This window comes from Sander lucioperca, chromosome 23, assembly GCF_008315115.2.
Source record: "Sander lucioperca isolate FBNREF2018 chromosome 23, SLUC_FBN_1.2, whole genome shotgun sequence".
Classification (NCBI taxonomy): Eukaryota; Metazoa; Chordata; class Actinopteri; order Perciformes; family Percidae; genus Sander; species Sander lucioperca.
In genome coordinates this window covers 20,244,554-20,269,994 of record NC_050195.1, presented here as the reverse complement: position 1 = coordinate 20,269,994, position 25,441 = coordinate 20,244,554, and the positions used below count along the sequence as shown (strand labels likewise).

At 40.3% G+C, this 25,441-nt stretch overlaps 2 protein-coding genes across 8 annotated transcripts in view; both read right to left on the bottom strand.

Moving 5' to 3' along the window:
• Positions 1 to 2,133: 2,133 nt before the first annotated feature.
• On the bottom strand, positions 2,134 to 3,148 carry LOC116045263 (mannose-specific lectin-like). 2 transcript variants are annotated; one of them, XM_035998223.1, is made up of 3 exons: positions 3,039 to 3,148; positions 2,662 to 2,785; positions 2,134 to 2,587 (listed from the first exon to the last, which is right to left on the bottom strand). In XM_035998223.1, the coding sequence occupies exons 2-3, from the start codon at positions 2,779 to 2,781 to the stop codon at positions 2,267 to 2,269; spliced, it is 441 nt and encodes a 146-aa protein (XP_035854116.1). In that variant the 5' UTR covers positions 2,782 to 2,785; positions 3,039 to 3,148; the 3' UTR covers positions 2,134 to 2,266. The 2 variants fall into 2 exon arrangements, with proteins under 2 accessions (XP_035854116.1, XP_031148665.1); XM_031292805.2 differs by having other exon boundaries at positions 2,134 to 2,530; positions 2,692 to 2,785.
• Positions 3,149 to 10,245: 7,097 nt separating this feature from the next.
• Positions 10,246 to 25,441, bottom strand: part of slc4a2b (solute carrier family 4 member 2b) — a 48,498-nt gene continuing 33,302 nt past the window's right edge. For 2 of the 6 annotated variants that reach the window (XM_035998227.1, XM_035998228.1), the window contains exons 8-24: positions 23,275 to 23,411; positions 21,301 to 21,481; positions 21,068 to 21,203; positions 19,853 to 20,126; positions 19,660 to 19,768; positions 19,351 to 19,535; positions 18,626 to 18,839; positions 18,319 to 18,525; positions 17,998 to 18,146; positions 17,449 to 17,643; positions 16,774 to 16,992; positions 15,931 to 16,020; positions 15,647 to 15,813; positions 15,002 to 15,255; positions 14,715 to 14,884; positions 13,052 to 13,225; positions 10,246 to 12,430 (exon numbers count right to left, since the gene is read on the bottom strand). In XM_035998227.1, the coding sequence (XP_035854120.1) occupies positions 12,350 to 12,430; positions 13,052 to 13,225; positions 14,715 to 14,884; positions 15,002 to 15,255; positions 15,647 to 15,813; positions 15,931 to 16,020; positions 16,774 to 16,992; positions 17,449 to 17,643; positions 17,998 to 18,146; positions 18,319 to 18,525; positions 18,626 to 18,839; positions 19,351 to 19,535; positions 19,660 to 19,768; positions 19,853 to 20,126; positions 21,068 to 21,203; positions 21,301 to 21,481; positions 23,275 to 23,411 (2,942 nt within the window). In that variant the 3' untranslated portion in view covers positions 10,246 to 12,349. Of the gene's footprint in view, positions 12,431 to 13,051; positions 13,226 to 14,714; positions 14,885 to 15,001; positions 15,256 to 15,646; positions 15,814 to 15,930; positions 16,021 to 16,773; positions 16,993 to 17,448; positions 17,644 to 17,997; positions 18,147 to 18,318; positions 18,526 to 18,625; positions 18,840 to 19,350; positions 19,536 to 19,659; positions 19,769 to 19,852; positions 20,127 to 21,067; positions 21,204 to 21,300; positions 21,482 to 22,009; positions 22,094 to 23,274; positions 23,412 to 25,441 lie in introns of all 6 variants that reach the window. The other 4 variants (XM_035998231.1, XM_035998229.1, XM_035998230.1 and 1 more) reach the window with 4 other exon arrangements.

The window sequence follows — 25,441 nt, the reverse complement described above, 5'->3', positions numbered from 1 at the left end:
CCAAGACTGCTAGAAACCTGGGTGTAACACTTGACAACCAACTCTCCTTCACTGCTAACATTGCTGCAACCACCCGATCGTGTAGATACATGCTGCATAACATCAGAAGGATACGTCCCCTTCTAACGTAGAAGGCGGCTCAGGTTCTGGTTCAGGCTCTAGTCATCTCACGTCTAGACTACTGCAACTCCCTCCTGGTTGGCCTGCCTGCATGTGCCATCCGACCCCTGCAGCTCATTCAGAATGCTGCAGCTCGGCTTGTCTTCAACCTCCCCCAAGTTCTCTCACACTACACCACTCCTCCGCTCTCTTCACTGGTTACCAATTGCGGCCCGCATCCGCTTCAAGACACTAGTACTTACATACAGGGCCACGAACGGATCAGCCCCAGCTTACATCCAGGACATGGTCAAACCATATACCCCAACCCGCCCACTTCGTTCTGCATCAGCCAAACTGCTGGCTGCCCTGTCACAGCGAGGGAGAACTAATCACTCAACGAAATCCCGACTGTTCACTGTCCTGGCTCCCAAATGGTGGAACGAGCTCCCCATCGATATCAGGATGGCCGAAAGCCTACACATCTTCCGCCGAAGGCTAAAAACACATCTCTTCCAACTACACCTCGGATTAAAAAAACAAACATTCTTGAACATGCACTTTCATATGTCTCTTTGTAGTTTTGCTTATTTAAAGCTAATGTATTTGCACTTACTACTTGTTGTCTGGAGTTTGAACTTTCACAGTTGAAAGCACTTAATTGTAAGTCACTTTGGATAAAAGCGTCAGCTAAATGACATGTAATGTAATGTAATGTCTGCTGTGCATTACATGATTGCTCTGCTGATACGGTAGATCTCAGACCTTCTGACAGACACAGAGCCCCGTTTGAGACTCTGGTCTCTGAATGAGACAAAGTTTAGGGAAGCGGCTGTACGCTGCTCTACATCGGAGGTGGAAAACCAAAACTACCGCACAATTACACGGAGCACAAACGTGACACGTCTGCCGCAGCATGTCGACAGCAGAGCGCGTCCATTATAAACCTGAAGCCGCACAGACTACGGCCGGAAGGCCGTAGTCTGTGGCCGTATCTAGTTTCCATCTGTTGTCCCTAGCCAGGTCTTAACAGGCAAAAAAAGTCAATACAAATACACTATAAATTTAAGAAATACAGTAGCAATGTAATAAATACAGCAGGAAGTTTAATAAATACAGCAGGAATTTTATTATTATATCAGCTGGTTTTATGAGATTCTTGTCTGATTGCAAGTCTTTCAAAGCGTCTCTCTTCCCCTTCATGCATGAGTGTTTTCCTTTTAATTTTGTGTTAACAAGTCTGCAAAATGTATCTAAGGAGGGATTTAGCCTGTTGGCATTTAAATCTGACATTTTAAAGTCTCCGTCCAGAAAATTAACATGGAGAGAGGCATTATTTAATATTAAAAGAACATTTTACATTTAACATGTTTTTTTTTATGTGAAGCTGTTCCATGTAACCATACACAGGAATATCCATGCAAGGTGAAGCATATGTAGATACAGACTGCAGTAAGATTAGTGTGACATCTTGTGGTGCTTTGTTGCATTTCATTTGAACTAACTCAAGTTACTCCTTGGCACCAAACATGGTAAAGCAAGTCATTTACATTTGATAAGCAAACACCTTCAGCTCATCTTTCTTTAAGGTTACTGTAGATGGTGGTTCAACTGACATGCAACAAGAACATTTTTGTATTCTGGACAAGTGAATGAGATGTATGTATTTTGTGCATAAGTAAATAAATGAATGTCTGTCTCTAAAGCACAGACCACAGAAAGTAAACTTTTAACTTGAAGGGAAACTCACCAAACCCTTTTAAGCGATCATGCCTTGGTTTTGTTTTCCGTTTATATTTTAGTTTATTATAATGTTTCTAAAGTAGGACTTTTAAGTATAAAGTAGTACTAGTTTTGTTTGAGTGAAGTGCACTCATGTTCTCCGATTTATCTCATTATTCTTTTTCTACTTTCCCTTTTTTTGTTGACACAAACCTCCAAAAACTACTAGTGCTCTTTACCAAGACATCTACATCACAGTAAAACTGTTTAACATAACCAGTACCAAGTACAAAGAGAAGAGAAACACATTTATACATTGTGAAAATGTGTTTTTATTTGATTACAGATTACATGGCTGGCAGGTTGATTGTAATTCAAGCTGCCATCCAGAGATGACTTTCTTTTGCAAAGCATTCAATTTTAATAGGCTTGTCATGTCATGACATCATTTCATGCCTCTAGAGTTAGCAGAGCTCCAAATTTCATCACTTTCCTTGTACACCACCAGTTTGCCATCATTGGTCAGATGAAGACGGCACATGTTGCAATCTCCTGGCTTGTGGGAGTTTGTTTGCCATTTGGGACTGTTAGCCTTGTTGTACATGACCAGGTTGCAGTCAGCCTGCATGCACAGGCGGAAAACGTCTGAACCACAAGTGTCTGAAGCCCACACAGGCTTCCAGCCGTAGATGACAAAGTTACCATCATCCTGCAGGCAGAAACAGAGACATTTGATCGCTATCAGAGTGTGCATCTTCAAAAACTTGCTCCCTTACTTTTGCATTTACTTTTTACACTGACCAGTGAATATGTATAATGCATCCTTATACTGTAAATATTTGGAGTGCACAAATATTTGGAGTTACTCACCTGGAAGACAGCCTTATACTCCTTGTTGTTGGAAATCAGAAAGTCTCCCTTGCGAAGCTCATCGTTTTTGGACAAGAAGTTCCTGCTCATGATTCTGTAACAAAAAAAATGTCTTTACTGTGTCTATCAACATTGAAAACATGTGTTTTGTGCGTTGGTTTCCCAATATGAATAGTAGTTATTTTCCTCCTTGTTTATACCCACAATAAGTCTAATGCACCAATTATAAACCTAAATTAAACAGCACAGATTTAACATCAAACTGCAATAACTCCTTAATGCATGAAACTACTCTTGCACAGAAATGTATGAATCCATCCATCAGTATAAAAGTATGAAATACTTACAGGGTTGAATATCCCAAGTTGTCCCAAGTTGTGGAAAAGGAGTAAAGTGCAAGATGTGAAATTCACTCCATTTTTATAGTAGCATATAAGCTGGGGATGGAGCTAGAGAAGGGGAGGGCCATGCCCCTCCTTTTATAATGAGAAGTGAATGTCCCTGTCTGCTTGAACTACTCAAATCTCTCCGAAACATCTCAATCGTGCAGGATTTGGGTTTTTTGTGACATAAGCATGATCTTCAAAGGACGACATGTCATTGATGGATGTGAAAGAGGGAAACACCTTAAATAGTTTCAGAGTTAAGCAGTGATTGACACCTTAGTTAGCTACCAATTTTGATGTACACAAGAACGTGCTCAAGGGTCTTTACCCATCTGGGAACATGCATGAGCTTGACATTAAGCTGTCATACTGTAATTACAGGATAAGTCAGCAAGTCATAGCGTGACAGGTGTTGAAGCTTTTCACTCAGTTTACAAACCTGAAAATCAAAGTTCAAATCTGAGCAGGCGGTGATATTTTATTAACCTTTCCATTTTATTCAAACAGACAACAAAGAAGACAAAGAAGGCTCTTATTGCCTCACTTCCCACGCTCTGTACATCATGTCAACTACAGGATGTGCACAAGGATGGGCTAAAGTTGCCCGAGCAACAGCCCATTTGCCCTTTGTGGCTGAGCTGTGCCTCTTGAGGGAAAAAACAAAGTTTTATTTCAGCTGTTGTTACCTGTACACACCATTAAAGATGAGTGTGGTTGTAGGGGAGCAGATATTCATGATGAGGATTCCAGCCTGTAAAGAATCTGGATCATAACAAGTCTACACACAACATGGATAAACACTTTTTGTTCTTCTTTTTTTATTACACAATGTTACATCTGTAATACAGTGACTTTATGAGCAATGAAGGAACTCATTTATCACAGCAGAGAGGAGCTTAAAGTGAGGCTGAACCACCAGCTTTATAGATGGGAAAACATAACAAAAACATAATGAATGAATGTGCAGATGTGCTGCTTTTGTATTTGTTTATTATAAGTGAAGCCTGGATGAGAAATCTGCAGGAAACTGCAATGAGAATTGGCTTGTCAAAGTTACGACACTATGGTGAATTAAGCATGCAACAGGTGAAGCGCAGATTCTCCGTTTACTATATTATGAAGGATGGTATTTTTGCTTTTTATTTTAGCCAGTAGACACAGCCAACAGCGTAGGAGCTCCACTGTTGTAAGTCATTTTTTTGCAGTGCTCTGTCCTGGTGGTCCTCATCTCCTGAAACAAGAGAGAAAACACCTGAAGATGTCTGTTCAGGCATCCTTTGTGTGCAGGAAGCAACACATACACTGCACCATTTTAACTTTAAGAACACACACACACACACACACACACACACAGCAAAGTGCAGACCACTGTGAGCTTCAATGCTAAATTAAAACATGTTGCATAACTCATCTCCAGTAGACCATGCTTTATTCACCTCACCAAACTGCTGTTGAGTTTCCAAGTGAATGTTTTCATGTAACTCAAATTATTTTATTAATAATTTGTTTATCTAAAATATATAGATGTGGAAAATGATAGTGTGGGGAAAAAACATCTTCCTTGTCAAAACCTGGCGCCGACATTACCCACAATGCAACTTGACAGCCAACAGTTTGGTCCTAGATTCGAGTGTGCTATGCTAGTAGCGGCTAATGTAGAGAGAGATGAGGAGCGGGCTACAGAGGTCAGGTTAATCTCACCTCTCTCCAACTCCATACCTCCAGACTTTTTTACATTTTCAAACTTGTCTTTAGACCCAACTGACGCAGCCTCAAGTGATGTCATTTGAGGCAATTCATCAAACTTCTTGAAGCTCCCTTTAGAGCCACAAAAGGTTTTATACAACTTTTTTTCACATGTACAGCCATACTCTTCAACACCTTTAAACAGACTTTAATTATCTAAATTTAGTAGAGTTCCTCTTTGAGGTTGATCGGTCTGAGGTTGAATTCTTCTTTTTTGAATTCTTCTTTTTTTCTTTTTCAGGAAACTGGAAACGACAGGCACCACCCTGATAAAGGCAAGATAGCCACACTCATTTGGCGAGGGAATAAAGCATTGTGTAGCTTACTGAAGAAGGGTGGAATAATGGGTTTTCATTTTGTATATTTATTTTAATTAACAAAAACCTTCAGATAGGGGATAACAACACATACATACACACACACACACACACACACACACACACACACACACACAAAAGGACATAAAGAACAATACCTCTGTGAGTCTCGGTTTCTGGATACAGTGAACATATGGCTTGGGGATCGACTCTATCTGGTCTGCTGCTGTTTTGTAGCAAACTGCACAGTCCATCAGTGGCTGTGAAGTCATTAGAAAACATAAACAGCATGATGATCCTGTGCATAGATTTGAAATGAATGTTTCTCCTTTTGAAATTCACTCACTCTGTCATTCCTGAAAGGACATCTCTGAGGGTTTGACTCAGTAGTTCCTTTGGCACACTTGGTGGGTTTCAGGTAAAAGTGGTGGTAGAGGTATCTCACACCGAATCCAGACTGCAAGAGAGCAGAGGGTCAGTTTAGTACGAGCTACAAAACAGCTAAGTCAAGTCTGGGAACCTCCCTTATAGTCAGTGAGGATTAATGTTGTCATGTTGAAGCAAAATTATGCTGTATTATGTACCCCTAATTTCGTATTGGTAAAGGCTCCATATCAATCAGTGTGCCCCAGTCTTTTACCTTTGAAATAATAAAGCAACAATTAATTTGTTAGCATGCATCAACTACAACTCCCATGACTCTTAAAAAAACCTCCAAAAAAATGAAATTAAGGTGGGTACACTGTGCACACTGCAAGCGAACATATCATAGACCAGCAGAAAGTGTCATACACACAATGACAGTGATATATTCTGCTTTGGATATCAGCTCATATTTGACTTGATTGCTTAATAACTGATAATATAATCTTGTGGGAGTTGAGGAGTTAAAACATATTGCTGATCTGCAGCCTTCTTATATCTCAGTGGTGGCTTTTCTCCAAGTCAACAACTGAAACCATGCATTATGAAAACTCAAAATCAAAACTCAGAGTATCGGTTTGAAGAACCAGGATATTGTTTTCTTTAAATTATTGGTGGTAAACATTCCAGCAAAGACACGCCTTATCTTTTGGCAAACCCTGCTAAAAAACATGTTGAAACTTAGAGATTCACAGTGGACTTTAATTGAAGCAGATGTGAAAACAAGAATGAACCAGAATTCCCTGAAGGCAGAGTGAGAGTGCCAAACTCATGATGCAGATCCAAGAAGTAAAGGGAACTGAAAGCAGGACATATCTGAAACAGAACTTCAGTCATTTTCTTATATATTAAGATTACAATTAAATGTTTGTCAGTTCTAATTAGATACTTTCATTCTCTGCTGAGGACTTTCAGCAGAACGTTTGTTTAAAATCTGCTACTGTCTGTTATAACTCCCCATTAATAAAATTTACTGAAGCTGCTATAAATGGTTTAACATAGACAATAAAAAAACTAAAATAGAGATAGCCACCTTAATTCCTCAGGCCAAGAATTGAATGAAAAAACTCCAGCTATACCTCGATATCTGACTTGTCCAGACTTCTCAAGAAGCGAAAATGGTGGTGAACCCCGGCATGGGTGTTGAGTTGCTCTAATGCAAGATCCACTCCCTTCTTGTAGTAATCAGTTAGCCCATTATAAGAATCCTGGGCCCCGACAGCGCAAAGCACAGCTCCAGCACAAAACAGCAACAGCAACCCAGCAGCCATCTTCCTCTGAGTGTGTGAGGAGGGCAGCTCGGCTCAGAGGGTGAACTCCCTCCTCTCTCTGCGGGATCAATACTCACATCAAAAACAAGTCCTATTATGGCTGTATGAGTAACAAGTGAAACTAAACAAACTGGCCATCAACAGGCCTGCTACACAGACTGTTTACTTTGTATCTCCAAATTCCAGTAACTCCCCCAGGGGACACAGATTAAAGATTGTCTTAACAAAACACATTCTCAATAGGGGGTTTACACAGAAGAAACTGCTCGCCAGAAGTGGAATTGCACTCGTATCCCTAAACATTATTACAGTGGAGAGTTGGATTTGTAATCCAATTCCTGGAAGCAATCCCAACATGCCATGAAAAGCCTTTGGCCCCAGGACAAAAAATAAAGGGCAGAGGTGATCAGTGGGTGAATTAACTCTTTTGTTTCTGCCTCATCGGCTCCCTTGTTGTTGCATAAACATGAAAGTAGTACACTTATAAGAAATGGGTTTTTTCTTGTAATATACTTGATGGGTTGGTTAATGAAACTGATTAAGCAGTGAGTACTATTCACCATTTTTTAATCACACACGATCAGAGATCTTACGGTGCATTTTTCTTTACTGTTGTAGCTTGTGGAGGGGGAGCTAGTTTGACCTACTTTGTATACAATTCAGAAGTTTACCAGTGGTTCCCAATCTAGGGGCCAGGCCCCTCTAAAGGGTCACAGGATGAACCTGAGGGGGTATGACATCTCCTATGAGAATGAATGGTTGGTCATTCTACAGGATTTGTTAACAAAAAGTAAAATATTGCTAGCCTTCTCCTTTAAAATACTTACTCTAGTCAAATTAGGTCAAAGTACAAGAAGCCCATTCATACTAATAGTGTACACATTGAAAAAAACCTTCAATTGTTGACAAATTAAACTTTATTGACAGCTTGTTAAACAAATTCTACATTCTAACATTTTTGCATAGCAGTAAACTACATTTCTGAAGATGATACAAAAATCTCCCGTAAATGTATAAAAAATGACTACTACATACTACAGAAATAACACTTGTGTGGTTGTGAGCACATTAACAACATGTCGTAATCTGCTTTAATACTAAAAAAAAATGCTTTTAAAAGTACAAATAAACCCCTGAAAGGTGTCAAATGAGTCATCCAAGTCTTCACTCTGTTCCCTTTGATGTAAGAAGAGTCGGGGCTCCACTTCTGTAACCCATTGTGTTGCAGTGATCTACTCGGCCCGCCTTCATCTCCTGCCATTCAGAACAAAAAGATAAATGAAAAAAGTCAGAAAACAAATTCAAGAAGTTATATTCAGTCTTTGCAGTGTGGTCATTTAAAAAAGTGGCCTTCCAGTGAACAGACTAACCTCTGTAAGGGACGGTTTGTGGACACAGTGAACATACGGTATGGGCTCCTGTTCAATTTCTCCTCCAAATGTTTTGTAACAGACGGCACAGTCTATCAGCGGCTGCATGAATGCACACAAACAAAACAGCAGAGACGAGTAAGAGCAGGCAGTCGTCCTCGAATTCCACATTTCTGACTTCAGTAAATCAGACACAACTTACTCTGTCGTTTCTGAACTGACAAGCTGTGGAGTCAACCGTCCCTTTTTGACACTTGGTGGCTTTAAGGTAGAAGTGGTGGTAGATGTAAGCCACGTCAAATCCAGGCTGAAGAGAAAGAGGAGGGTTACATCCAAGCAATTCTCCCCCATACTAAGAGGGTTTTTTTTCCTGATAAAATCCCTACATTCATTGATGATTGGAGCTTCTCTTGAGCGTTTTGCTCACAGCAAATCACAAGAAACCACTCAATAACAGCCACATAACACAAGCCAAACACTCACTCTGAAAATCACAAATACTGTACCTGAATGTCTGACTTTGTGATACTTCTGAAATAGAGAAAATGGTGCTGAATTCCAGCATGAGAGTTGAGCTTCTCCAGGGCCAGATCCACTCCTTTCCTGTAGGTTTCAGGAAGGTTGTTGTAAGCCTCCTGTGCATTAGAGGAAAAGAACAAGGCTCCGACGCTGAAAAGCAGCAGCAATAACGCAGCCATCTTTTTCCCTGTGTCTGTAACAATGAGGGTGAGGGGATAGTGCAACGGTTCACGCCCACCCACTGTGTTGTTTTCCTGAACAGGAAAGAACATCCAGCCTTCTTTTTACTGGGAGAAAACAGTCTGGAAACACAAAACATTACTTCTTTTTACAAGCCTTGACTTGTCTGTATTTGATGTTTATGGATAGCAGATTCCAATATGAGAATTTGTTTTAGTATGGTGGCCCTAAGAGCTCAAATACTGCAACTTAGAAAACACATGCAAATAGACAAAATAAAAGTGAAAAAAACATCCTCAAGAATTTGACAACACATGCAGTTCTTATTTACTGACTGCTTTTATCTCTTTAATGAAGCTGAAAAGGTTTTTAAAACTGTTCTTACAAATAGAAACGGCCCTGCATGGTCGGGTGATGTTAGGGGTCCCTGGGGCAATACAGATACAGATACAGACCCCCTCTCCCACACACCAACCCTGTCTCCTACAAAATTACGTTCCCATACAACTAAACTGCTTTCTCAATTACGTTTGAGGGAAACATTTTCTCCCAGATTACGTTTTTTTTCAACACGTCCTCGTCCCAGCGACCAGTGCACATTAAAACGGTTGTGAACAATTGAAACAATTACAGTTTTTAAAAGTTAACGGTGGCAATTGAAACTAAACTACTTGGTTAGGTTTAGGAAAACATCATCGTAGGTTAATATAGTTACATAACTTCAGTTTGTAAGTTACTTGCGTCACGTGTAACATACTTAACTTACTTACGTAATTTTAAAATAATTCAACCTAACTTTTGGTTTCACACGGGACGTTAGCAGCGGTCAAACAGTGAGTGAAGCCCCGTTTGTTTGACCCACCATCCACCTGACCTTCTCCCTATGTGAATTTTTTTTAGAAACCAGGAGCAAATTTTTCCTTCGAAAAGTAATTCAGAAGGGCGCCTGGGTGGCTCACCTGGAGGAGCGCGCGCCCATATGCAGAGGTTTGCTCCTCGGCGCAGCGGCTGCGGGTTCGGCTCCAGCCTGTGGCCCTTTGCTGCATGTCATTTCCCCCCTCTCTCTCCCCTTTCATGTGTTCAGCGTCCTATAAATAAAAGGCCTAAAATGCCCCAAAAAATTATATATCCTATTAGCATATGTTATTGCCAAAAAACGTGTTTTATGAACTCACAATGACCTTGACCTTTGACCCGCAAAATCTAATCAGTTCATCCCTAAATTGAAGTGGCAGTTTGAGCAAAAACTGAAGAAATTCCCTCGAGGCGTTCATGAGACATCGCGTTCACAAGAATGGTACGGACCGACGGACGGCATAAAAACACGACAGAACATCCAGGATAAATAGAAAGTTACTTTTATTTGTCATCAATATTTCAACCTTTAATGTACAAGGGAACATCAGCAACAGCCTCTCGGACTTTGTATTGCTTTTGAAATGGAACGACGTATCGAATCAGCATTTTACAAGGTTGACAGATAGCTCCTTTGGCATACACGGACCAACTTCACTTCATCCACAGGCACAAACATAAAACTGACACTGCCGACTTCTCATTAACATCCTTTAATGTCCATGGCCATGATGCAGCCAAATGCGTGTGTACATTTAAAAAAAACAAAACAAAAAGGTTTTGTGATGTGACAAATAATACATCTTCAAAAACAGCAATAATGCCTCATATTGCAACAGATAAATAATGTAAAGATGTTTGATTTATGAGCGTCTCGAAAGTGCAAACTATTGTAACACGAGTGTTGTCCTTACAAACATAATCGACAGTTGTAGCGGATCATTTCATGGTCCCACAGGCACTTGAGATGTTGTGCACCTTTTTGACACCAAACAGGCACAAGATCACAATGACAGTCAGGCTGGGAACGTTCAGAGGGAAAAGTAGTGTCTCAAAGACACACTTGAGAGTAACAGAGGACTGAAAATTTAAGTTATTTGACACGGTCAAAGCTTTAACCAATCCATGTCACACCGACACAACATGACATAAAACAAAATATATATATATATATATTTTTAAAAGCCTTCACTCTCAGTAATGCATGAATGTTGAGATTGTCTACACAAATTTGGTCGACCAGGCAAGTTCACAACATGAGTGTGAATGAAATGTTTAAATTAGTCCCCCCAAAAAATCTAAATTATGATAAAACAAGGAATGTTAGGCTATGACATGTTAATTTATGCTGAAACTTCTTCAACAAACACTGTTGGAGATGTGAGATGAATGAACTGCAGCTTATTGTTCTGATCATAAAACACGAGACATTTGGCACTTGGACAAAGAAACCAATAAATTACAGTGATTCCCATAAACACACCAAGTGATATAAACTCTACACGATAACATTAGTGCCCTAAACATGTGCGTGGCGACATTTAAGAGTATATTTATTATGCCACTATGTTAATTTTCTGTTATGATTAGAAACATGATGCCACGTCATTAGTGTAAAGAGAAAATTAGATTTTCTTGTACAGTTTTTTATGTTTTGTTATGTCATCGTCACAGTCCTGCTAGATCCCCCTCTGCTGGTGATCTTAACTCACTGCAGGTACAGAATTTGACATATAACCCCAGCGGTCATCTAAACCGTTGCATTAGAGTACAAAAAAGATGTATAGTTAAAGGACAGGCTAAAATGAATCACAGATAGTTTAAGAAGCAAACTAAAGCAACATTGATATTCTAGAAAGATTCTAGAAAGATAAAATGATTACATGTACATAAAATACAGTCATTGTTCAGTCTTAAAAAAGTGCTACGAGCTTCAGGAGGCAGTTAAAGTGATCAGCTGTCTAAAATAAGACAGAATGTGGAAAAAAACTCAGTATACCTTTTTAAATTTCCTTCATAAGGCTCTTGGTGAGTTTAAAAAATGACAAAAGTGACAAACTTGAATAGCGGTAACTCAGCGTGCTAATATAAAAGAATGTACCCCATATTTCCTCCACATATTCAATGTGAATCAGAGCAACCTTTCAGGGCTAAAAATGAATTAGTCTTGCAAATCTATCTACTGCAATCGCTTTTAATTTGAGCTCGAGATCACATCATTTGATTTGGATTCTCCTGTCCCCTGAAATATATATTTAAAAAAGTAAATTATGAGTGAACACACTCTGTTGACTATTTCATTTCCTCAGTTGGATTAAAATCTTTAGTGCTGTTAACCGGCAGAAAAGTCCCAAACAATCTGATAAAAAGCTACTTAAATACTTAAGTTGGACCAAAGTAACAACCAACCAGACCTTCGACATACCGTACGCCGTCTCAGTGATAATACAGAGGGTGCACAGTGATGTGGCATCAAATCGTGATTGTTTCAAGTTTAAAGGACTACGGATCTCATTGGCTGGTAGCGTGATCGACAATTTTTTGGTGTCCAGTAAGAGGAGTTAAGTGGTAATACGAGGGCTTGTTGCAAGTTACACAGGCATGTGCATCTCTGAGTACTCATCGTGACACTCACGTTCGTCAAACTTCGGCTCCGTGTCGTCCGCATCCAGCTGGAAGAGCGAGAAGACACGCCAGGATTAATCATTGTGAACATGCATTAAGCTTCAGCAAATTTTCTCATTTGACATTATACTGTATATGGAAAAAAAAATCTTAAAAGAAAAAAAGTTACTCTCACTATGAGGCATCATTGCTTGGTGTAATTACTAGTCAATTTTCTAATGTTTAGTCTGCTAAATAAAAAACCTCAAACATTTCCCAGAGTGCCTTAGACATAAGCCATTTTTCTTTGATGCCAAACTCATGGTAGTTGCATTGAAGATATCTCCACTTGACACCAGGTTGTGCACACAAAAGAATAAACAAAAGAATAAAGAAAATCAACAAACTACTGATGTATTTAAATGTTTTTGATATTATGTTATTGCATTTTTGGGTCTTTATTGTCAAAACCAGTGCACAACAATCAGACATCACAGCTTACACAGAAGAAACGTAGATTTTCAACTTTAACTCCCCTAGTGAATAAAACTAAAGTTAAAAAATATTGCATTTCATCTTTTGTTGTCTAATTAAATTTCCAACAACGATTCTAATATCACATTGCTGCAGCTGATGTAGTGGTGCAGGTGTATTATGCAGTGTATTGCGCCCTCCTGTGGTCAACTTACACATGCCATCTCTCTGGCGGTGAAGATGCGGCGCAGCAGGAACATCTTGACTGGTATGGTGAGGATGAGGACGAAGGGGAAAGCCAGCGACGCCTGTGTCGACATTACAGCCCACAGAGCCGCCAAACACACCACCTGGATGCAGGTGAACAGATGCATACGCAGCGTACGGACCTGAAGGAAACCGAGACTATTCATTAAAACTTACCAGCACAAGTGTGAGACCAAATCAATGATGAAGATTAATGTTGGATTTAGCTCAGTAATAATAATAATAATAATAATAATAATAATAATAAGCTTCACTGTTGCCATTCAAAATCTTTTAATGTTGTCTTAGGGAGAAACAATTGTTCAGAGACTTAGTGGTTCACAATATATATAGTTTAAACCACTTAAGACCCTTACTAGAACTACAATGATTAGTAGATCAATATTTCATAGACCAAACCATTACATAGTTAACAGATAAATCAATACTAATTAGTAGGGGTGTGTAAAAAAAATCTATTCACATTCGTATCGCGATTCAAGCTCTACCGATTCAAAATCGATTCATAGAATTCCAAAAATCGATTCATATTTTTTTCGTTTTGTAATGGCGTGTATACTATTGTCCTGAAATGAGTTTAGCTCACCATTCCCATAGATGGCGCTGCGTCAAATTCACACTGACGCCTGGGCACTCTTGTTATAATTAAAAGATGAATGAGTGCCGCAGAAGTAGTTTAGTCGGTGCAAACAATGGCAAACCTCACAGAAAGAATTATACAACCTGCTCCATCCTCATTGAAGGCGAGAGTTTGGGCACATTTTGGCTTTTATAACCTCGAGGGGAAGACGGGACTTGATAGGAATCATGCTATATGCAGGCTTTGCAAAGCGAAAGTTAAGTATTTTGGAAACACCACAAACTTGAGAACTCACATGGTACGGCATCACCCAGAGATTAACATTAAAGACGTGGACGAACAACAACCTAAAGTACCTAACATGCCAGTCAACCAACGCACTCTTTCGATGCTCTAAACTCCCACCGAACTCTGACCGAAAAGCTCTTTTTATTTAAAAGTTTTATTTTATACTTGAATTAAATGTATTTGAAAGCTGGCCAAAGCTTGGCACTTTGCAGTTTTTAGTTCCAAAAGTTTTTATTTTTGTATGAAGACATATAAAGTAATATCAAACTACATTTAATTTGTTGTGTTTCTTTTCTTTTAAATTGTATGTCTACTGCAATCACAGGGTCAAAGTAACTACATTTACATACTGTGAATCGGTTTTTTTTTTAAATCGGGAATCATTTTTTAATCAAATCTTGAGCCTAAAAATCGATATTGAATCAAATCGTGACATTTTCTGAATCGTGCACCCCTACTAATTAGATGCAGCCCTAATACGTTTATTTGTATTCCTAAATGTGAAAATGTTTGATCCGACTCCTGTCAATGTAATAATATACATTATAATACTGTAATATCAGGATTTTCTGATGTGCAAGAACTTTATTTATAGCATATTCATAGCCTACAATATAATTTATGCTATGACTAGGAAAAAATATCTAAAAAGCTAGTGTGATAATGTGATTCAAGTATTATTTCTTACACCTGAAACCTCCATTACTTTATGTGAAAACAAAAAACAACAACACTCCTCTTACCTTGCGTACGTAGGTGTGGTCAGGGTGATACTTTGGTGGCATGAGCAGCAGCATCATCCGCTCTGTTAGCTGGATACCATTAAGGGACATCACACCCATGTAGAGGAAGATACCAAACAGCACCGCCAGGGGTATCTGACGCAGCAGGTCACCGATCACAATGGACATACCTTGGGGGGTCGAACAAATTGGAAACAAAATGCTAAATATCCTTTTTTCCCCCCCAATAGGTTTTGGCTTTAACAACTGGAAAGAGCAGTAATGAGATTTCACTGTCCAACACTCACCAACCATGATGGCCACCAGGAGCCCGGTGACCCTCTGCTCCTTCACCTCCTGGATGCGAGGCTTGTCTCCGGGGGCGACAGCCTTACTCATGACAGTGAGGGCGTTGACGTGGGTCACCGAGCGAACGGTCGCGGCGGCCAGCCACGGCAGGCCGAACAGAGCCAAGCTGCCGCCCAGCACCACGATCAACAGCAGGTCCAGATGGAAACCAGAACCCTTCACCAGCATCCGCTCCTTCTTACTCACTATCAGGCTGCAGGAAGACATGGGGGTGTGGGGGGGGGGGGGAGAACAGACGTAAACAACAGGGTTTGGAAAAGTCAACCAGGAGTTTTTTAGCAGCTTGTTATTCACACATTCACAGATACATGCATCTACTAAAAATGAATTTTAATATTTTAACTGTTGTTCGGATTGCTTTCTTTTTTAATTTAAGCACTTAGAGCTGCCTTTTTGTGTATGAAAGGTGCTACATTTCATGTGGAAAACAATAAATCCAACTTTAAAGTCCTGTTATATTAGTTTCCGGCTGTACAATAGAAAAAAAGAGATTAGTTAAACTCAATCAAAACAAAAATCTGAACAATGACTCTAACGTGGAGTAATTCTGATGATATTACTGCGTGATGGGACTTGTAACTCACGTGGTTATCTGAGTCTCCATGAAGATGAGGATGAACACCAGCAGAGCAGGAAAACAGCAGGCAAACATCATCCAGATGGGGAATTCACCGTTGGTACCCAGAGGACTGATGATCCAGCCACGTTTATTGATACTCGTCACAGAGAAACCACGAGGAACGCTCAGTTTCTGGATGACAACAGGAATGAGTGTGACAGCAAAGATGAGGATTGTCTGTGTTGTGAATTTTTAGTATCCAGATGTCAAACATTTAAATAAGATGTAGTGGTAGTTTTTGAGTCTTACCTGTGTATATGTGTCGTTTATACTGTAATCCACCAGGACCATGATGAGGATGGCAATCGGGACGCCAAAATCTCCAATAATCCTGCGCAACTGAACACATAAGATGGGAGAGTTTGAGCAGAACTGGCAGCTTCACATATTTTATGTAAGTATAATCAAAATATTTGCAGCTACTGTGATCTTTGTATTGTATGACAACTTCTACAAAGAAAAAACAAATTAGAGCATTTTAAGATTAAAAGTTCAGTCTTGACCTTGAAACCACATGGTCCATTTAGTGGCTGTTTTGGAGCTTTTGATCGAATCACAAGAAAGGAAGAAAATCGCATCAATCGTACTGAATGCTTTTTCAGGTGACAGTGTTTTGTCAACTGATGAATTTCAAGAATCAATTTCAACTTTTAAGCCAACATAGACAACAAGTTCTTCATATTTTGTGAAATATGATACCGCTCTCATGTCTCTCCGTTAAATATGAAGCTACAGCCAGCAGCACCGTTAGCTTAGCACAAACAAACTAAGGAAAACAACTACCACCTCTCAAGCTCACTAATTAGCACCTTATATCTTGTTTTGCTTTGCTGATTACTTCTCTAACTATTCCTTTAAAGTGGTACAAAAACAAGGAAATTAACATTTTAGACTACGTGTATTAGTGGCTCAAATGAGTCTTCATGTTTCATTGTTAAGGAGGATGTATTTTGACTCTCTCTCAATAACTGACTGCACTGATTGATTGATTGATTTATGATGGTGGGAGGTTCAAGCAAGATTAAATTAATATGTGGGTTAATAAATAGGGGTTACTGACTGATGTTTTTAAAGTAATTTTTAGCTCCTCACCCTTCCAGGGAAGAATGCACTGTTCTTGAACTTGCGCAGGTAGAAGGCAATGAAAAATGTTCCGGCCATGAGAACCAGAGAGAGCAGCGCAGTGTTGGGCTGGTTTTGGACCGTCACTGGCTGGGTGCTGTTGCTTAGAAGTGTGATATTTTCTTTCGAGGCGTCCCCTTCTGTGCCGTTGTTCAAGGGGCAACTTCTCAGCGGGTGGTCCTTGAAAATCTGCACGAAGACACAGTTAAGTGTTAAAATTAATGCACAATATTTCACAACAGAATACACACACAAATATGTATGCACACATGTACACCCACTGCGATTACTTTCCTTAGAGGGATTATCATTTATCAATCTTTTATGTACCACAACCACACTATTCTGGAAAATGACATTATCCCGTAGCCAAATGTCTTTCAAGTCTGTGCCATAAAACTCTAGAAATAGCAACCTTTCAAAGCCTATATAATAAGTAAACTCTTAATTCATTTAACTTTCAAAGCCAATCAATCACAAAAGATTTCAGGTGCACTTGTTAGAAAAACATACTCATTTCGACCCAAAGATTTGAATATTGTCCAAAGAATAGTCTGTTCAGTTTAGTGTCAGGGATGTGAACACGCAGCGTGCCAACAAAAACTTTTTGTAATGAGGAGCTGTTATTTCACGTCTCAGGTGTACCCTGCCGAGCTTGATGAAGGTCTCGCAGATGAAGATGAGGGAGATGAGGAAGGAGAAGATTTCCTGGGTGAAGCGGGACACGAAGCGGACCAGGAAGCTTCCCTCGAAGGCCACCATGACGACCACGATGATGATGAGCCAAAACCCGATCCAGACCCGGCCCGTCAGGTACTCCATTTCGTTTGCTTTGCAGAACTGAGGACACAGAGCAAAGAAACTCTATTTATACACTAGAAAATGTTCACAGCAGCCAATAAAACTTGCATTAAAAAGCTTCTGAAAGCCTTTTTTGAGTCTGGCTTTGTCCAAAGGTAACAAAATCCACATAGTGGATAGTAAAAACAAGTTTTAAGGGGGTTATGTGGTGGATCATTTTTTTCCTGGAGTCTCTGCTGGGGACCTGGCAACCTCACTATGACAACAAGATGCCAGGAAGTTACTGCCAAGAAATATAATATGTTGGTGCTGGTAGATGAATTCTGTTACGTTGGAACAGAGCTTTCAGTTTCATCGGTTTTCATCATTGGTTGTTGTCGTTCATCAACTTACACTGTAAAAGGCTTCTTCAAAGACCAGCAGGGGTCCAGAGAAGCCCACAATGAGTAGCGGCTGCGCTCCGAGCAAGCAGAAAATCACACCCTGCACTGCTGTCGCCACAATCAGCTCAGAAACACCAATCAGACCATCTGTCTTCTCACCTAGCAACAGACAGACAAATTAGCACAGTTACAAACACCAAAAAGGTTTAAAAGGTCACTCAATTAGATCATTAAGTGAACCATCAAGACAAAAACATGAAAGGGGTTTGACATTTGAGACAAACTGTGAATCCACATTAACTGGACGCTTTCTTTCCTGTGTGCAACTCACCCAGTAGGCCTCCGAATGTTATGGCTGGAGAGAGAGCAGCAAAGTAGATAAAGATAACGGCAGCCATGCACTGACTGTTCAGGGCGTCCTTGAAGTCACTGAGGTACTTTGGGTAACGGCGCCGCACGTCTCGTATCAGCCCACCGAAGGGGCGTCGGGTGCGCTTTAAAGGGTCGTCTGACTTTTTCAATGGTGTGAGGAGGGCCTCTGTGTGACAGGAAAGAGCAGGTTATTTATTACAATATCAGGAAGTCATATAACAGCAACTGGCATTTCCTTTAATAAGGCCACAGATATAATATATTACCTTTTTCTTCATGACTTTTAGGCTCCTTTGCCAGTTTGACCCCCTGCTCCTCCCTCTTGCGCAGCATCTCGCTCTGAAAGCGAGCGACGGAGCGCAGCAGCTCATCCCCTCCCATCTCTGAAGGGGGCAGCACGATGCTGCAGTCCAGGAAGCTGTTGATGGCGTTCAGCAGGTCCTGCCTGTCGTCCGCCAGGTAAGCCGCCTCGTGGAATGGCTGGATGGGGATTCAGATATAGAAAAAGTTAACCAATAAAGTAAGTAATGAGGGAGACTCTTCTAAACTATAGCTGTTTATCCCGTTTGCAGACCTGTTTGCCAGTTTATGTGGCAACAATCCATTTTATTTCACTTTCCTTTCTATTCTGGTCAGGAGACGAGAAAGTGAATTTCCATCGATAACTGAGGACAGCACAGTAGGTGTTGAACGTGTAATACAAAACAAGTGCCTCTCCTTCATGTTTCATGGGAATGCTCTATGATAAAGCCTTTATGGGAGAATATATTGAATTACATGGAAAAAGGTTTAGAGATTTGTACTCCGAAGTCTATTGTGGGATTTCTCTATAATGTACCCAGGCTGAATCAAAACATTATTGCTTTATTCTCAACAATAGTGTGTGTTTCCTTGTTAGTCGAATTTTATGTAGGTGAGATTTTATGTAACTGTGGTATGTGATTTGGGTTTTGTAATAATAACTATCCCCCGATGTCTACAGCTCACTCACCTTGTCAGACATAAGTGTGGAGATGGAGCGTCCTATCTGGTGATAGTCCATGCTGGTGGTGGGGGGTCCCAGCAGAACGAAGAGAAACCTGACTGGAACAGGGACCTCGAGGACGGACTCCAGCTCCACAGCCTCCTGCAGCCGCACAAACGCCATGGTGGGCTGCTCCAGGAAGTCCACACTGCCTAGAAGATGGGCAGGACAGAACAGTCAACATACAGACAGTAGTACACTGAGTACAAGTGATTTTAAGTTGATATTTTAAGTTAAGTGTGTGTGGTTTTAGAGTAGTAGTAGAAGATCACTTACCCACAAGGACAACAGTGGCCTCAGCATTTTCAGGAATCTTCTCCAGCAGCTTCAGCTCGTGTTTGGATTTGGACCGATGCATACCGGACACCAAGGTCGGCTCCTTCTGCTGCGAAAGAAAACACAAGAAAGCAAAATCAGAATAATGAAGAATACTTGTAAATGGGACTTTCTGAAAACATGTCACACTTACCTGTACATCGTTCTTCTCCATATCGATGCATGTTTCCATGTCCCCCGGGGTGTAGACGGTGCCCATGAGCGGGTCGGTCACCGACGGTTCTGGCTGATGGGTGTGATTGGCACTATTGTGATGTGTTATCAGGCTGCCCAGGCTGGCCGCGGAGATGTTCCTGGGGAAAGGGCTACTGTGCTCCTTTTCGTCGCTTGGGTGACTAGGGGAGGCAGGGAGAGGAAGAGAGAGGGTGAGCAGGAGGAAGAGAGGCAGTAAGCGGGCATGAAGCCACCTAGTAGCAGGAAGTGTGCAGCAATGAGAGAAAAATCTGTTTAAATCGCTGTTTATTCTCATAATTAACGGTATGAACAGGTATTGGCTTTGAATGTGTAAGTGTTATGTCATGTCAACATGTACACTGTAATGATTAAAAGCATTACCAAGATGCGTACCACATAAATCTCACAACTCATGGTTGAAATCCAGCTAAGGACTTTTAGTACAATAAGTACTTAAGTACTGTTGCATGTAATCCCCATCTTTCTCTCCTCACATTTCCTGTTGGTGGCTTAACTGCTACTGAATTCAAAATTCAAAATATCCCAAAATAATCCTTAAAAAGCGGTAATAAGTAAGATTTTTACCACCCAATAGTACATCGTATACAGCTTTGTTTTGGTTGTTTAACTCTTAAAATTGATAAATGTCTACTTGTGACCTCTAGTAAAGTGAGTAAAAGTGATTTTTGCTTTTTTAGATTGTTTGAACTTTTAAAAGCCTAAAGAAGTGAGTACCTAGTATTTGACAAAAAAAGCCACAACTAGAGAAAGTCAGACAAAATAAACAATTTTGCTTTTCACGTAATCTTGCAATCCCTCTGATTTAACTTGGGACCTCCACAAGGAGTCCTGACTCACAGGTTGGTAACCAGTAATATGGTTAAACGATAGCAGTGATGATATCTGCCATTTCCAGCTTGTACTCAGACATTACATTGAGCAAAAACAATTATGTCACAAATCACTGTTTTCAAAACTTAAAGAGCAAATGACAAGGTAGTAGTAATATTGTGGGAAATGTTTGCCTCATAAACTTAAAGCGGGGCTCCGTCAGATCTTTGGAAGAAAGAAAGCTATATCTATCAATGTGGCTGAAATCCCCTCACTAGGTTACTGAATGTCTTCTTAAAGGGAAACCACTGCTTGTTTGTTGCAGTCTGGAACTGCAGGTCACCTGTGTTTCAGCAGCAGGGCCCTCAGGACATTGGCTCGGTCCTCAGCTTTGATCTGGTCAGAAATGATCATCTGCTCCACCACCTGGTGGGCGATGCCAGGCAGGGTCTTCTGGTCCAGGTCCAGCAGCACTGCGCCTGTGGACGCACACATACTGAGCTCAGTACTCTGAACTGCATTGCTGACTTTTAGGCCTAAAAAATATCCACAATTAATTCGGTTTCCATCTCTTACCGTGTGAGATGGTCTTTCTGAGTTCCAGCAAACTACGGAAAGACAGCGAGGCTACGTGAGGTTTCCCCCAGCGGTCGGTCTCCTCCTCCACGTCCTCCTCAAACTTGATCCATCGAGCTGTCTCCTTCCACTGCATCTCCTGGTTCTTGTCCATAGTCAGCTCGTTCAGCTCCACAAACACCTGGAGTCAACATCACAAAGGAACAGGTGCAGGTGAGATAAAAAGCATCCAAACTGTCCACATAAAAACAACATGCATGTTCAACGTGCCACTTTGTGTTAAGTCTGTGATTCAGTGGTGCATTTTGCATGTCAACATCAGAAAAACAGACTACATGCTTAATGGGTTACCAAGTGATTTATTTAAATTCTCTCAAAACAGAAAAGATACTGTAAATATTGTCCATGTTATTACTCTAGACGTTCAACTTAGAAAAGGTTGTATAAAAACACAGAAAAACAGCCAATGACATCTTAAAAAGCTTAATACTAACTATGGTCAGTGGAGACCATAATATTCAGCTCTCTCAGCATCAAATATCTGTTAAGATGTTATTCATTTTAACACCATGCTGGTCCGTCACAAGCCCCTGTGAGATTAAGACCAAAAAACAGGCTGGAAATTACTCTCTTGTTATATCATCTGCATGCCTGTGAAATCACGCTCACACGGAGCAAATCATGATTCTGGCCGTTCACCCGGCCTCACCTTCTCAGCCATTTGACCGAAGTCCATGTCCAGCAGGACGCCTTCAAGCCGCGAGGCAGAGCGGTACACAACCACAGGTAATGACTGGAGAAGCGAGACGTTGCAGGAGAGGACTCAAACATTGATACGACAGTGGCACAAAGGATGGGACCCTCACTTTTACACACACATACCCACAGGTAACTCTTCCTCATCACACACACACACACCTGACAGGGACCTGTTGTTTACCCCGTGCTGCTGAGGGCTCAGGGCTGTGTAGGAGAATGTATGTGTGTGCGTGTGCGTGTGCGTGTGTGTGTGTGTGTTAATAAAACATAGCTCTCCCTCTCTCAGGAGCTCCCAGTGTCTGGTTACCTGAGTTCTTTTTTTCTTTTCCGTGTGTGAAAGGAAAGAACTCATTCATTCATTTTTAATTGTCTCCTTCCCTCTCTGTCCCATCCACAGAAGAGACAAGGCAGTGCTAAATTTGAGATAGAGAAAAAGAAGGGAAACCGTTTCCCAGGATTTGTTTCAATTTATGGTTACATTTTTTAACATAAATTGTAGTCTGAAATAGAAAATAAAGATTATAAACATGGCACCGGAAAGAAAATTTCCCACCAAAACTTCCTCGAATTGCAGATGAATTTAAAAAGCCCAGTCAGTTTAACATTTATTGTTTTATATTACTGCAGCATTTGACATACTAATTATTGCAAATATGGGCCTGTTCTGATTTTAGGTTTTAATAATATTTAAATAATATGTTGATTTTTAGATAATTCAATCAACATAAACATGATTTAAATAATCATTATTTGCAGCCCCAATTATCATATATTGACTCTACAAATCCTAGTTGTTGGTTGATGTTGTTGAAGGAAAGCAGCATTTGTAACCTTCTGATTTCATAATTCATCCTAGGACTGGAAAAAAAAACATCTATTATAATTATTTCCTAAACCTGTAACTTGCATTTTTAAACTATTTTCTGATATTTTGTAGTCTAAATGATTTTGATTGCAATCAGTTAATTTCAAAATAGTTGACAGTTTAATTGAGTATTAAAATTATTATAAGTAGTCGCCCCAGTTTTGAATTCTGGTGATGAGTTGACTCCTGTTTACCTCAGGATCACAGACTGTGTCTTATATGTTAATATATAGCATTAAATGTTTAACAAAATAAATGTAGCTACAGATGAGGCAGAAAAATGGGACAGACGTCATAAATCTCAGGCGTAGCATTAATTGACGCGACAAGTGAGTACTGTAATGTCTCACCTCATGTGGGGTTCGGTCCTGCTTGCGACTGCGAGTGGTCGGCTCTTTGTGGTCCTTGCCCGTGTGCACCACTTGTCCCTTGGTGTTCTTTCTGACCAGGTGTCTGCGCACGCCGGGAACATCTTCGAAACGATGACCTGGTGGAGAAGAAGAGATGAGAAGAGGGATGTGTTAAAGAACATAAAGAAGGACTTCAAGTATCCTGAAACACAAATTCTAACTAAAAACAAAACGGCATATGCAATTCAATAAACACGATATCCAAATAATATGACTGGAAATTACATCCCAGCACAGAACACATAGGCTGCATGATTTTACAGTCTTATTTTATGCTTCTGCAGTTCTCAGCAAGCACACATTGACCTTGCACTCCAAGTTTAAATCTCAGCCCACCAAGTCACAGAGGGTTAGGCCACTACGCTTTTGTTTCTGTGGACCCTCAGCAGGGAGTAGAGTTACTCAGGCTGGCATTACACCAGGCACTGAAAAGGATGTGGAGAGAGATACCGGATGGCACAGACATGACACTGCGAGTAGGCATAGTCCGATCAGGTGTTAAAGAGTTCAAAGATTAAGAAAAACTAGTGAAAGCTAAGCAAAAGCTGCAACATGCATCAGAACTAATCTTCCCAAAAAAAAAAAAAAAAATCTATAACAGTATGAATATCGAATATTGGGATTCCTTTCAAGAATACCAATTGCCTTACCTTTATCAGAGCTTGTACGTCCTATGAAACAAACAGTGATTTTAGGGTTCTTCATCAATGTTGCAACTCATTATGTAAAAACCAGGCATCGCAAGTTCAGAAGAGAGAGAAAAAGAGATTTTCAGCTGCTATACTGCTCATTCTAGCTTTACTTCAACTTATAGTGAGAGGGTCCCTTGTCAAGTCGCTCCATGATGTCTGAGTGAGGTTTGGGCCAGACCCTGGAGTCAAATGAGGCCTGAGTGGCATGCAGCTCTTGGAAGGAAGAGGAGGATTTGTGGTGGGCGTAGGGTTAGTGCTGGCACAGCCATCTGACCTTGTGTAAGTTTTGACAAATCGGAAAAAGTTGCCATTTCTTGACCGGCGCCTGATCCCGCTGAAACTATCAGAAAGCATCAGTGAGCGGAGGTCTTCGTTTGTTCAGGTCGGACCAAAGAGGAGGAACAGTGATCTAATAATTCCTATTGTTGAGCAGCAGCCAGAGACACTTTTCCAGGATGATTTACGATGGCGGGAAGCAGATAAAAGAAGACACAGAGAATAACTAGTAATGAACCGTTGGGAGGCTCGCCTCTGTCACTAAGCCCCATAATGACCAAATATCTGGACAATATCAAGCCCATACCTCCATCCACAGCCTCTTTATTTTGCCTTTAAGTCCACTTAACATGTTTTATGTGAGAGTTCCAGCTTATTTTGTCATCTATTATCACACCAAGAAACTTATTTTCATTAACTCTTTTAAATGTCCACACCATCTACCTGTATCTCTACTTGAGTACTTTTTTTTACAGTTACCAAATAACATGATTTTAGTTTTGCTTAGGTTTAAAGATCTGTAAACCACCTCTTTAATTTGCACATTTCTGAAGTAAAAGTATCCAGTATATCTTTTAAATTCCCCCCAAAACAAAAATATTTGTTTCATCTGCAAATAATACTAATTTTAATAGTTTTGATACCTTGCAGTCTACAACCTTATAATTCAAGTTTTTACCCACATACATAGCTACTCCTCCTCCACTCTTATTCTTTCTGTTTATACAGTTGACTTCATACCCCTCCAGATCAAAATCTATTCCTTTATCAGTGTTGATTCAGGTTTCCGATTTGGCAATTATTGTGAATGGTTTTGTAAATTGATTTAAATATTCCTTGATGTTATTGAAATTAGCGTACAGACTTCGGATGGAAATCCATTATTGATAATCTGTTTTCTGTTTTAATAGACTGGTTGAACAGTTCATCTGTGTAGTAGCAACAGTTGTTATTGTTGACAGTGGAGAAGAAATTATTCTCCGGGTCTATTTCATTTTCTAAGTCCAGTAAATTATGGTCAGTGTATTGAAATGTTGGCTCGGGCCTGAGTCCAGGGGCCTCAGCTGACATGAATGGCTAATTTAATAATGTGAGCCTGTCTGCCTCACTCTCTGATAAGCTGCTGGTCTCTGCTGAGG

Bases quoted from the DNA above. Each gene is read 5' to 3' on its own strand.
- LOC116045263 (XM_035998223.1), bottom strand. From the start codon at position 2,781: ATGAGCAGGAACTTCTTGTCCAAAAACGATGAGCTTCGCAAGGGAGAC. The intron at 2,588-2,661 runs AATATTTACAGT...AAGTAAGGGAGC, and splicing joins CCAAATATTTGTGCACTCCA to AAGTTTTTGAAGATGCACAC.